At 29.4% G+C, this 12,889-nt stretch overlaps 1 protein-coding gene across 1 annotated transcript in view; it reads left to right on the top strand.

Moving 5' to 3' along the window:
- Nucleotides 1–299: 299 nt before the first annotated feature.
- The window catches only part of LOC113377482 (mitogen-activated protein kinase-binding protein 1), a 235,081-nt gene continuing 222,491 nt past the window's right edge, over nt 300–12,889 (top strand). The window contains exon 1 of the mRNA XM_026617824.1: nt 300–705. Coding sequence (XP_026473609.1) covers nt 631–705 — 75 coding nt within the window. The 5' untranslated portion in view covers nt 300–630. The remainder of the gene's footprint in view (nt 706–12,889) is intronic.

Below are 12,889 nucleotides of genomic sequence, written 5' to 3'. Positions count from 1 at the left end.
ATGTGTCGAAACGTATAAGAATTTTATAAGTGAATTCAGTGAGTTCGTTAACTTTGAATGATCAATTTCCAAATACTATGTGAATGTTTCTAATACGTATTATTAAACAAGTATACATTTAGTCAATCAGAACAATGCAAGTCGGTAATGTAACTAAATTTTCTCCTCTATCTTTTTTCTAGATTTCTTCATCTTTAATTTAGGTCTTTTAACGCAACATATCAACAATGAATGGATCTGTGTTTCGTCATCCATGTGTGTATCTCTCACGTTGATATTTGTTCTTTTGTTACAGAAATCCAGAGTTCGTCGACATCCGATGAGCCAAGTTATCGAATTGAAAAGTAAAAGTGCACCAGCTTAAAATGTCCGGAAAATTATGCGGATATGTTTGAAAATCGCGCGATATGTCCAGGACAACATGGCGCCCCATGATCAAGCTGAAAATCAATACAAAAAATCGATCAGGTTCTGGATAAGTGCAAATTTAACATGAAGTGACAATAGCGAACGGCGAGTGCTGTGCAGTGTGTGAGTGTATGTTTTAAAGTGATTAAGTGATAATTGATTGTGGGTGTCATTGTGATTAGAGATAATAACATTAAGCCTGGAAAGTTTGAATCGGTTGCCATGGAATCCGTTAGCAAGGTTATTCGAGCGCCATCGCTGAAGCGCGGCAAGAACGACGAGAGGTTGTGCGATCGGGTGAGTTGACTTCTTTACTTTCATTATTGTTTATTCTTTTTATAATTAATTTAATTCTTGGAGAAGTTGTGCTTCTGCGGTAAAGATGGCGTTAGTACAAAATGGTAAAGAAATCATCATTTTGTTGCCAAGTCCGAGATGAAATATCAGTATTTCTTACTAAAATTATGCGACAGAATCTGGTTATCGATGGTCATCAATCATCACAGAATTATTGATTAACTTAAAAAAATTGTGAAAAGTCGTTTAAAAAAAGCACCAGTATCAAGAACTCCTTATCTCCAGGCGACACTATCTTACCGTTATGATTCAAATAAGAAATCCGTTTTTTATATCAAATTCAAAGTTATTATTTGGTTTAACCTTTAGAATAATCAAAAAGAAGCAGATTTTTTATATCTTCAAGCCACCGTATCCGATTTTTGTGTTTAAAATAGTCTATTACGTCGAACAATTTTTTTTATCCCATAGATATTCATTAAGTCTAGATAAACAAGTATAAAGTGCATTTGGTACACTTCTATTTAAGCGCTTTAAATTTAAATTATAACTAGTGGCTTATTTTAAAAAGATTAAATTTTTTTTGAAACTAAAATGTTTGGATTTTTGAAAATTTGGATTTTATTTTAAATGACTTTTTGAAAAACTTAAATTTTCTTTTATATCTTGAAATTATTTGTAAATATTGAACTTTTTGTCAAATCAATCGTTTTAGAGACGAAATATCGAAGCGCGTAAACGCCGCGAAGCAGTCTAACAGATAAACATAGATGCGGAATCCATAGAAATGTAAACAAATTTTTTTACTTATTATTGGAATTTCTAAAAAGTATCTGATAATTTTATGTGCATATGTCTAATAATCATTTTCGTAAGCCAAATGGCATTATTTTCATTTTTAATTTGATCTCCGAAACCACTAGATCTGTCTTTTCAAAAATTTAAATAATTCTTCATTTTCGTATTGCAAATAAAATGTTGGTTTAATCATTCAAATCGGACGCTCTCTTATTGCAAAAACTGCATTACCCTTTTTAACACTTTTTGCTCCGTATCTTCAAAACGAATGGACTTGGCAAAAACTAATCGGCATGTCTCCCCACCAATACGAATCGAATGATTTTTAAATTATTCAAATTGATTGATTCACGAAATCGTCGATGAAATTTGTATCCGCACATACATACACACACATATACAACCATTTTTTCTAAGGTATGCCGAATTGTAATCATTGTAAACTTTTTATTATGAAAATTTAAGCAGTTATTAGTTTTAAGCGTTTTGATTTTTAAATTTTTGTATTTGTGTTCTGTAAAATTAAGTTGTATGTCTAATAAAATTCCGAAATATTTAAGTTTTTCCATGGTATGAAGTGGTAGTAATGTTTGAAAGAGGAATAATGTGTTTTTTCTTTCGTTTAGTATGTACTATATAGTATGCCTTCCTTGTTTGCATTATTGATTTCAATTTTCTATTTTTTACAATATTTCGCTAATTTCTTTCGTATTTAAATTTTTATAAATACATAGATCAATGATTTTATACATTTTGTAACTATTTGATTGCATAATAACATATAATATTTTGAAAGATATCAATCATTTTACATAAAACTGCAATAACATTTATCGGCGCGTTTGTGTGAAATATTGTGACATGAAATACAGGTTTGAATGTGACGCATGAAATTTGTATATTGCCATGATATCAGATATGAAGAAATATTGCATATAAAATTATTTAGTTTTTTATTCGTTTCCTGCCTCTAGAGAGGAATCTTAATAGAATGATGCTCATTCTGGATATTAGATGTTTAATTCATTAATTTATATATAAATTATTTTATTTATTGTAGTAGGTATTACATCGAATTATGATAAAATAAATTACTATCTTGTAATTCAAATCACTTTAGATCACTTCGTCCTTCTTTGCAGATAACTGCTACCATAATATAACCTGAAATTATTTTTTTAAAATATCTTTTTAAAATTCTTTAAACCATATATTATATGGTTAAGTTAGAATTTAAAAATAAAATTTTATTTACATATTGTTGCAAAAATTAGAAGTAAATTGTATTAATAATTGTAAATTAGTTACCACTGCTTCAGTTCTAATGCGCAGAAGTGAAAGACCTCCTCTGGTGGAGGGTTCTTAGGTCCATGCAATTTTAATAGTACGAGGGCATTTAGTTGGCAAGTGTAATAATATGAAACATCAATAATAAAGTAGCTTGGTTATATATTCAAACAGCAAACATGACTAGGTGTCCTATTAGCTGTTGTGGTTCATATTCTTCAACCATTTCCTAGAGTTTCAAGAAGTCAATCCAATAGTTGTCCATTCTTTTACTGATGAGATTATATTAGATACATTTGTTTAAGGCATTGCAGCAACGTCTTCCACTTGGCATCATATTTAGAGATATATAATCTCAAGTGAAAATTTAGTATCTACAGTACCTTTGAAGGCAAAACATTTATTAAAAGCTTTTTCCTTCAAGTAATGATGCAGTCAGTATGATACAAGTGCAAAAACGCATTTTGGTAGCTGATTTCGTAATCCTCAATAAATTCCATGCAAATTGTTTGTCACGCTTATGTAATAGATTTATAATTGTTGATTGTAATACCTCGATGGCGTGTGGGTTAAATGAGTATTAAATTTATTACGCGACATATTTTATTAAGACAGATGGTGAGAATTAATTATAACTTGATAATTTCAATCATGATACAAAAAAGTTGCTAGATGCGCAGTAGTACCTTTCTGTGTACTAGTTTTCTGTGTGCAATTCAGATACATAAATATAGAAGATAACGTGGAACATTTTGGTCATATGAAGTTATATTATAACGAATCGTACTAATTTAATTTTGTTATTTTATTTTTATTGTTTTATTATGTAGGATAAGTTATAGTAATCTACAATAAAATGTTGTATATATCTTTACGTTCTTGAGGTTTCTGAATATTTTGCCATACCTTAGAAAAAATTGATGTATATGAGTATGAGTGTGTTTTTTTTCTCTTGATTTTTATAATGGTTTCTTTATTTTACATAAATAAATATATACATTCTATATTACAACACTTTATACATAAGTGAATTTATATAACTATTCTTCTTTTCTTTTTTCTTTTAAATTCCTCTCAATGTGTGTTATTTCCTCAAAACCATGATATAAATTATATAAAATTCCAAATAGCAGTCAAATTTTAACATCTTTTTCCTTCTTTGATTTATTTTGTATATCTATTTTGATAAATTTATCGTCATCCTCAGTTACATCTATTTTCAAGATGTTTAATTTATTTTTTATCCAATCCCATATAATTTTCTTTTTACCACATTCAGTTAAATAGTGTGAAGCATTTTCCTCATTGCATTTTTCACATTTTTCTGTGCTGCTCATTTTTATTCTAAGAAGCCTTGTGTTCATTGAAATGCATTCATTAACTATCTAATAATTTTTTGTTTTCCATTCTGAATGTTTGGATACAAATTTTCATCGACGATTTCGTAAATTTGGATCAACCGATTTGAATAATTAAAAAAAAAACATTCGATTCGTGTTGATGAGATAACGGAGCGTCCGATTTGAATGATTCAAAAAACATTTCATTTGCGTTGAAAATGAAGAATTGATTCAATTTTTTGGGATGGCAGGTCTAGCGGTTTCGGAGTTAGAGTAAAAAAAAGTAAAAAAAAGCCATTTGGCACTCAAAAATGATCTTTAGACATAAGCGCATTAAATTGTCAAATATTTTATAGAGATTTTAATTATAAGTATAAATTTTATTTACATTTCTATGGATTCCGTACCGATGTTTATCAGTTGGACTGCGACGCAGCGCTTACGCGCTTCAATGTTACTTCTCTACAACACCTACGCAGCACGATTCTTTTGAGAAAGTTCAAAATTTTCAAAACATTTCAAAATATGCAAAAAAAAAAAGAATTTTTCAAGTCATTTTTTTTAGAAAATTTGAAAACTTCTTAAAATCTCATTTTTTGAAAGGTTTCAAAAAATGTTAAAGCTTTTTTTAAAAATTTAATTTTTGGTACGGGAAGTTCCAGCAATTTGCTTTAAGGCACGATGCCACTAGTCTTTTCTTGTATTTTTCTAAAAGATTTTCTTGAGTCATTAGATTATTTCATTTAAAATTCAGATATTAGATGTTTCATTTACTTTCTGTGAAGTACTATCTTTGACACCCTACAATATATATTCCTATTCAATTTTCTTCGTATAATTAATTTGTTTGCTAAATGTAAATTGATACGTTGCATCTTCCTACGTCAATTTATGAAAGAAAATGATACTGTTACGAACGAATGCTCTCGAAAATAATTGAATTATTAAGATACTCCTCCAACATCTAATTCATGACCTTAGTTCTCTTGATGCCGCGTGTAGATTGTGGCCCATCTCTATATTTGTGTAATATCTCATCATATTCTATTTATATAACTCGAGTGATAGATATCTATTAAATTGATGTTGATTATCTTGTAATTTATCTCAGCAAACCTTGTTCGCAGATTTTATTTGCAATTATTTGTAGGCGTTCGGATTCGTGTCCACTTATCGTCAGTACTGGACGATTTAACATATTATATAATTTATATTTTTTAAGTAAGTCAATTAATTTTTTGAGAGATGGATTTTGATTGTCAGTCAAATTAATAGGTAATCAGGAAAAAAATATATAAAGCTAAATAAAACTAGCTGTAAGTGGAATTCTGTCTTGAGGCTATTATGGCATCGTGCCTTAAGGCAAATTGCTGGAACTTCCCGTTGAATACTAATTGTTTTCAAATAGATTATTATAAATATTGTATCATTGTCTAATATAAAATAATAAAATAAAATCTGAAATATTTTCGATATACAAAAAACTGAAAAAAAAAAAACTAAAAAAAAAAAAAAAAAAATTGGAACAATTTTTTTTTCCAAAATCAATTATTTTGTTAAGACAAGCAGAAAGTTTTTTGAATCATTTAAATCGGACGCTTAGTTCTCTCAAAAACTGCTATTTTTTACATATTTAGCTCCGTATCTTCAAAATGACTGGGCCTGCCTTTGCCAAAAACTAATAAACACTTCTCCCAATCATTACTAATTGAATGTTTTTTAGATCATTCAAATCGGATACTCCGTTCTCTCAAAAATTCGATTTCTATTTTCTGCACTCTTTGCTCCGTATCTTTGAAACGGCTGGACCTGCCTTTGCCAAAAACTAATCAGCTCTTTTCCCAATCAATAGGAATCGAATGTTTTTTGAACCATTCAAATCGGTTGATCCGTACGCCCGAAAACGTGGACGAAAATTTGTATCCATACATACATACACACACACACACACACACACACACACACACACATCCATTTTTTCTGAGGTATGCCAAAACGTTCAGAAACCTTCAAAACGTCGAGAAATGTAAAAATTTTCAATTCCGATTTTCGGCCCATTACAATAACTTACCCTACGGGAAGTTAAAAATACGTGTTAAATCCGGTTGATATGATAATGAATTAAATTATATGGCTAGTTAGTGCCATTACTAGTATAATAATATATTGTACCTGTTTCAGTATATATAGCAGTTATGTCGTTATTTGTTTGCGTAGGTTTACGAAGGTGACTTTTGCATTGGTTATGTCGTATCACCTGAAGCGAAATTACTTCATGTACATAAAAGCTCCAAGAAGCAACAGAATAATAATTTGTAGGAAATATTTATATTCTAGAACGTTACGAAACAAAGTCCATAACGATGTATTCAATTTCTATATCTTCTATTAGGTCGGAAACTAAGTAAGTGCGGATTTTTGTTAGAAAACCAAGAACATTTTTTTCAAGGAACTAAATAACTTTATTATGAGATGCATTGTTCATTTTGATCACTGACTGACTTTTTTCAAGCAGCACCATTATCTCACTTTTATAAAACTTATGGTTTTTATTAACAAATAACTGAATCAGGAACAATTTGTCACTATCATAATTATTAATTTTTTTACATTCAAGGAGTTTTGTAGTAAGATTGAAACTAAAAGTAATCATATGGTGTAAGGACCTTTTTCAAGCAGCACCATTATCCGATTTTTATAAAACTTATGGTTTTTATTAGCAAAAAACTGAATCAGGAACAATTTGTCACTATCATATTTATTGATTTTTTTACATTCAAGGAGTTTTGTAGTAAGATTGAAACTAAAAGTAATCATATGGTGTAAGGACTTTTTTCAAGAAGCACCATTATCCAACTTTTATAAATCGTATGGTTTTTATTACCAAAAAACTTAATCAGGAACAATTTGTCATCATCACAATTATTGATTTTTTTACATTCAAAGAGTTTTGCAAAGATTGAACTAAAAGTAATCATATAGTGTAAATTCAGGACTATATAGATTTGTCAAAATATGCCTACCAAGCTCCAATAATTTTTTCTGAGTGGTCATAGTCAGATATGTGATATCAAACTGGAATAAATCACCACTTTAAAATCTTTAGATCTTTTATTAAATTAGATTTACGTAAAAAGATCTTTTATTTTGACTCTATATATGAAAATTCAAAATGTAGAGTACTGATTTTTTTTTTGAAAGGGTCTACATAATGATATTTTTTCAAGACCCACAGTTATAGTATATAATATTATAATAATATATTCGAAGTATACAATTCACTTAACTACAAAAAATTAAATCGCTTATCATGAGAGAATATCGAGTAATTTTGATGTTGATGGTTGACAACATGATATCAAGCAGTAGTGATATCCATTTTAACTTGATTTAGATATAAAATTATTCATTTCTAGCATCAGTTGGAATAAAATCATTGGATTGCCTTCTAATGTAAAATTCATCAATATTGATAGAGCAACCAATTTGGTAGACTTCTATAAAAGAGACGTTGAGGAGAGAAGTATTATCACAAAAGATTATTTTACTGTTATTGTTAGTTCTGATTGCAGTAAAAAAAAAATAATGTAGTCCGTTTATTTGTGTTCAATGCACTTTTTTTTTTTTTTTTGGTATCTATATAATGCAATTTGTGTTTATCTATCTATGTAATGTAATAGCAAATACTGTATTTGGTGATTTTACTCTAAATTCATGATAAATAAATAATTTTCTTCAACTTCAAAACCGCCGGGATACGCCACCTGAATGTTACGGTTTTTTCCTTTATTTTCTTTCATTTATTTTCTGATTTAAATAACGAAATTTAAATTCAGTAATTATTTTGAAATAGTCATAATTAGGGTTATTTGAAGACTACCCAATGGTAGAAATTATATTTTCTTAAAATGGGACTTATTTATAATGTTTGAAGCATATACATATTCTACGTTTTATCTTCAAATATTACGTTTGCTTATGTTAGTTATTGACAACTTAATGAGCAACATAAATGAAGTCACGATCCACTCCGGACTAATTTTCTTATAGTTAGATTTCTTCTCGAGATTTCTTTGAAGTTAGATGCTTCAAAGAGTCGTATTACGTATTGATCGTTTGATTTGCGAGTTCTATTTTTTAGTTTTCTTTTTTCGATTAGTTTTTTTCAATTTACGTTCAGTCTCAGCGACACTTTTTTTTATTTCTCTTATTATTAACAATCAGAACATTAGTTATATTCTATGAGTAATTTTGATTTACATTAACTAAATATAATTGTAGATAGTAGTTACCCCAGTGGGTAATTACTATTAGATCAATTTTACTGGATCAAGTTATTTTTTTTTTATATAATTTTATTTGAACAGCGATCAGAACTTATGGGTTCTATGAGCTGTTGTGACTAATATCTTACAAACTACGTTTGTTTTTATTACAGATGGCAACCCAAACAGTTGTCACATCTCTGTATGATAAATTTTTATTACAATCTCTGTAATAGGGCAAGTATGGTGCAACAATGCCGGGTGAGGGCTATTTTCACTTGGAAACATATTGCTATCTATATTTCCAAGTGAAAATCGTTGTCAATGTTGCCTGACAACAGGCTGCTCGAAGTGGGTATCGAACCCGGGACCTCTGAAACAAGTCCCGTCGCTCTTAACCGCTTACCTACGAGCTATCAAGTTAATTGGACATAATATTTTTATTCTTCTCGATTCTGGTGTAAGGAGCAGCGTAGCAACGAGTGAATTGGGTTGATTTTCTAATTTGTGATGATGATTAGTGGATCTCGTTTTTATAAAGTTTTTAATATATAGCATCTTCAGATCATCATGCAGAGTTTTATTGTTCACGTACCAGGATGCACCTGTCATCATTCTAGTCATTTCTAAATGATGGGCTTTGGTCCATGATTTTTATGGATTTTGGTTCAAGTCACAGCGAAACCGTTTTCCAAATGGTCTTTGATTCATGAATTTGATGGATTTTGGTTCAAATCACAGCGACACTGTTTTCCAAATAATGGTCTTTGGTTCATGAATTTTATGGATTTTGGTACAAATCACAGCAACACTGTTTTCCATATAATGGTCTTTGGTTCAAGAATTTGATGGATTTTGGTACAAGTCACAGCGACACTATTTACCAAATAATGGTCTTTCGAGAATATTGTCACTTCTGATCATACTAGATATAATTTTTTTACCAACTCTATCGGCATCTGAACCGTGTTAGGCACAATATTTTCTTAGAAAACTTATAAACCACAAGTACACGATTCGATGATTCAAATGCTGTCGTAGAGGAAAGAAATCAATAAAACATAAACCGGTTTTCCGGCCTGTGTCGTATGAATATCGGCGTCGTGATTGAAATGCAACGATGTAACTTTATTATTATACGTCGTCCTTCGTACCTTGACCAGTGGTCTTCAAACAAACAAGGTAAAAGTTCTGAATTGACTTTGTGTTATAACTAAAATAATATGGTTTAGAGAAATATACACACTGGGAACATAATTAAACATTGAACACAAATTGTGTTCATGTACTAACCAAGGGACAGATTCTGCCGTGAAATAGACCAATGTTGTGACAAGGTTATGCTACGTAGCGTTTTGCATATAAAATGGTACTAAAAACTGTCAAAATGCACATAAAATTTAACTTCAGTCATATGTTACTATGCGACATCACATAGATTAACTTCTGATAAGATTCGACGTTTGTGTGTTTTCTATCTAAAACACCTGACTGCACAGCTAATAATTTTGGCGGGTTTTAGTACCACTTTATATGAAAAACGTACGTAACATAGCCTTGCCATAACATTGGCCTATTTTACCGCAGCATCGGTCATAAATTATATTATATTTGTATGTCAATTTTTATTTTCAGAAATGAGAGCACTTGTATAACGTTTAATATTTAATTCTTCTGCAAGAATGAAATGTACACAATGCAACGAATAAATGCATAATTTTCATCAATACTTATTTTTTAATCGTAAATAAAAAGTTCCAAAAATATTTTACAATTTTTTTTTTTATATTCTCGATTTTATTAAAAATAATAAAAGGAATTTACGGATGAGTGGGGATAGTTCATACTGAAGAGAAGTCTATAAAGAATACTCTGTAAAAATTTCAAGTGAATCAGTTCAGTAGATGTTGAGAAATCGTGGGTATCGTATCAAAAAAGACAGTTTTGCGAAAAACGCTTTTAAAGTTTCATAGAGGAAGCAAACAGTGGAGGATTATCGTGCTCAAAAAGCTTTATCTCCGAAAATAATTTAAATTTTGAAAATTTCACTAGTACACATATTCTTGAATAGTTAAACTATATAAATATAAAAAAATCAAAAAATTATCGACCAGAGTATTCCCTTAAGACTTTTCGCTTTTTGGCTTTGTCAAAACCAGCCAAACTTTTATTTTAAAAATGTTACTTAAGTTCAAAATTTCAGTTTTACTTTTCTCTGTTGTTACTATCTTCAATCTATTCATTTGTCGAAGCAAATTTTCTTCTAAACTAGTATAAATAATTTTTTGACAGAACTTAAGTAATGTCTAATATTCAAAAAAGGAGATTTTTATGCTTATGCTTCTTATATTCAAAAACGTAGAACTAAAAACTAAGTGCAAAAATAGTTTTTCAGGAAAAATTCATATAAATCAATGTAGACAAAAGACAAAGCGTGCAAATCTGGTTTTCCAGTATCATAATGTATAAAATTTGTATTAGAAAAAAATATATTAAAATCAAGAATTATATTTCACAAAGTACTTTCATATAAAAATTTTAATTATATCGCTCATTCCAATTATTCGATCACCTTATTTTTATGTATTGGATTATTGCACATATGAGTTTTCACCATTTATTCTGCTAATTAGTACAGTTTAAAACATTAACAAATCATTGCTCAGTCTCGTTTAATATTTAATAAAAAAAATAATGATTTTGTTTCAATGGCACCATTGGACCATTTACCAATTTCTACAAATTTAACACTCACTAGTAATATTAAAAATTATAATGAAAACACAGATAATGATCTTATTGATTTTCGTTTCATTTTTTTCGGATGATAGTTGATAAATTTTTATTTATTACTTGGGAGCCATTGGAATCATCGACTTAGTTGCAAGTATTTTATCGGCGCCAATGTGTGAAGACATTCTGACACCTCAGCAGAATCAATTGTTCTTGGGTTACATTATTGTAAATGATTTTTTACTAGCACATTGGATTCTGTTACTGGCATTGATATCTGCTTCCTGCTTAGGAATTATTTACATGTAAATTAAAATCAATACAAATTTAATTTTATTTTTTTACCACTGTTATGTAATCAGGTCGTAATGTTTTATTTAATGGTTTGATTAGGCTTACGAAAAACTTTAGGAATTATATTGTTGAGAATAATTTTGATTTACACTTATGTATTAGGCATTCGTGTCTAATTTATTTGTTTAGTTTTTTAGATGTGCGATATTCATACTATCGTATGTAAAAAAAAATTAGGTACTATTGGACAATATTCTCATTTATAGAGATTTTGTGATGGGAATCAGAATGTTTTAAGTGTATTAATCCTTTTTAGTTTTTATGTACTAATTCCATCTTATCATATAGATGGTTAATTGTATGGTTAATACTCTAGAATCTAGAATGTTGTTTACACATATCCAATCGGTTATTGAAATGTTAATATTACCCAACGAATGAGTTTTTTCAATAATCGCTACCTTTTCCAATCACAACGACCACAAATAAGTCATTTATGTATATTGTAGATTGATTTGGTGAAAAATCAAACTTGGTTTAATCAAATTGAAAAATCAACTGCATAGTTGCATTTAAATATTGAATTCAATTAAAAACCTGTCAACGAATTTGATTGAACCGTAAAATTTTTATATCATTTTTCGAACAGGAGTTGCTTGGAAATTTATATATTCAGAGGTGAAATTTATATTCTCAGAGCTTTTAAGGGTTATTTAACTAGGTGTTTAATTGAATTTTGAACGCTTCCAAATACATCTCTACTTCGTATCAGTACCTGGTATTAAGATTACTATATAATCTAAATTAACCAATTCTTTAGAAATTAAAATATAAAATCATTCTGGGACAAGAAGCAGCAGTTTGATTTAGGTGATTTTATAATTAATCTGGCTTTCTATACTATACGTCTTAGTTTAAAAAAAATTAAACTTTAATTGAAATTTCAAATTTAAATTCAAATTCCAGGCTTGTTCCAAAATTATCATTTTTCTCATATCCTGATCAATCTTGTTGACTAATATTTTTAGCCAATATTTTAATTCTACCTCGCATGCTTTTCTGCATTGTATTTCATTAAATGGCTGCTAAAAATCTTGAATAATTTTCCTGGTTATTTACAATCCATCTTACCTTTCATTACCTTCACAATGCCACGCATTTAACTAGTATATTTTATGATATATTGTCATATAACACTACTCTCAGCTTACGAACACATACCTAACTACATTGCAATTGTAGCATACTTTTGCAACTTGATAGCAACAATATAAATGCAATAGAACAAAGTGCTCGTAAAGATTGAAAATGATTGCAGGTGATATAAAAGTTACTTACACCTGACCACAAATATTACGCCTAGAATTCTTGTCATTCAGCGGCCTCCGCCGATCTTGCCTCGTTCAAGAAGCCAGGTGTCGCCCACACGGTGTCCGCGGAATGTTGAAAAGTGAAACGCATATTTCT

Source organism: Ctenocephalides felis, unplaced genomic scaffold, assembly GCF_003426905.1.
Source record: "Ctenocephalides felis isolate EL2017-DRISC unplaced genomic scaffold, ASM342690v1 CF-g0.4_SCAFFOLD_01886, whole genome shotgun sequence".
NCBI lineage: Eukaryota > Metazoa > Arthropoda > Insecta > Siphonaptera > Pulicidae > Ctenocephalides > Ctenocephalides felis.
Note: the sequence above shows the minus strand (reverse complement) of the source record. Positions and strands in the feature narration are given on the sequence as shown.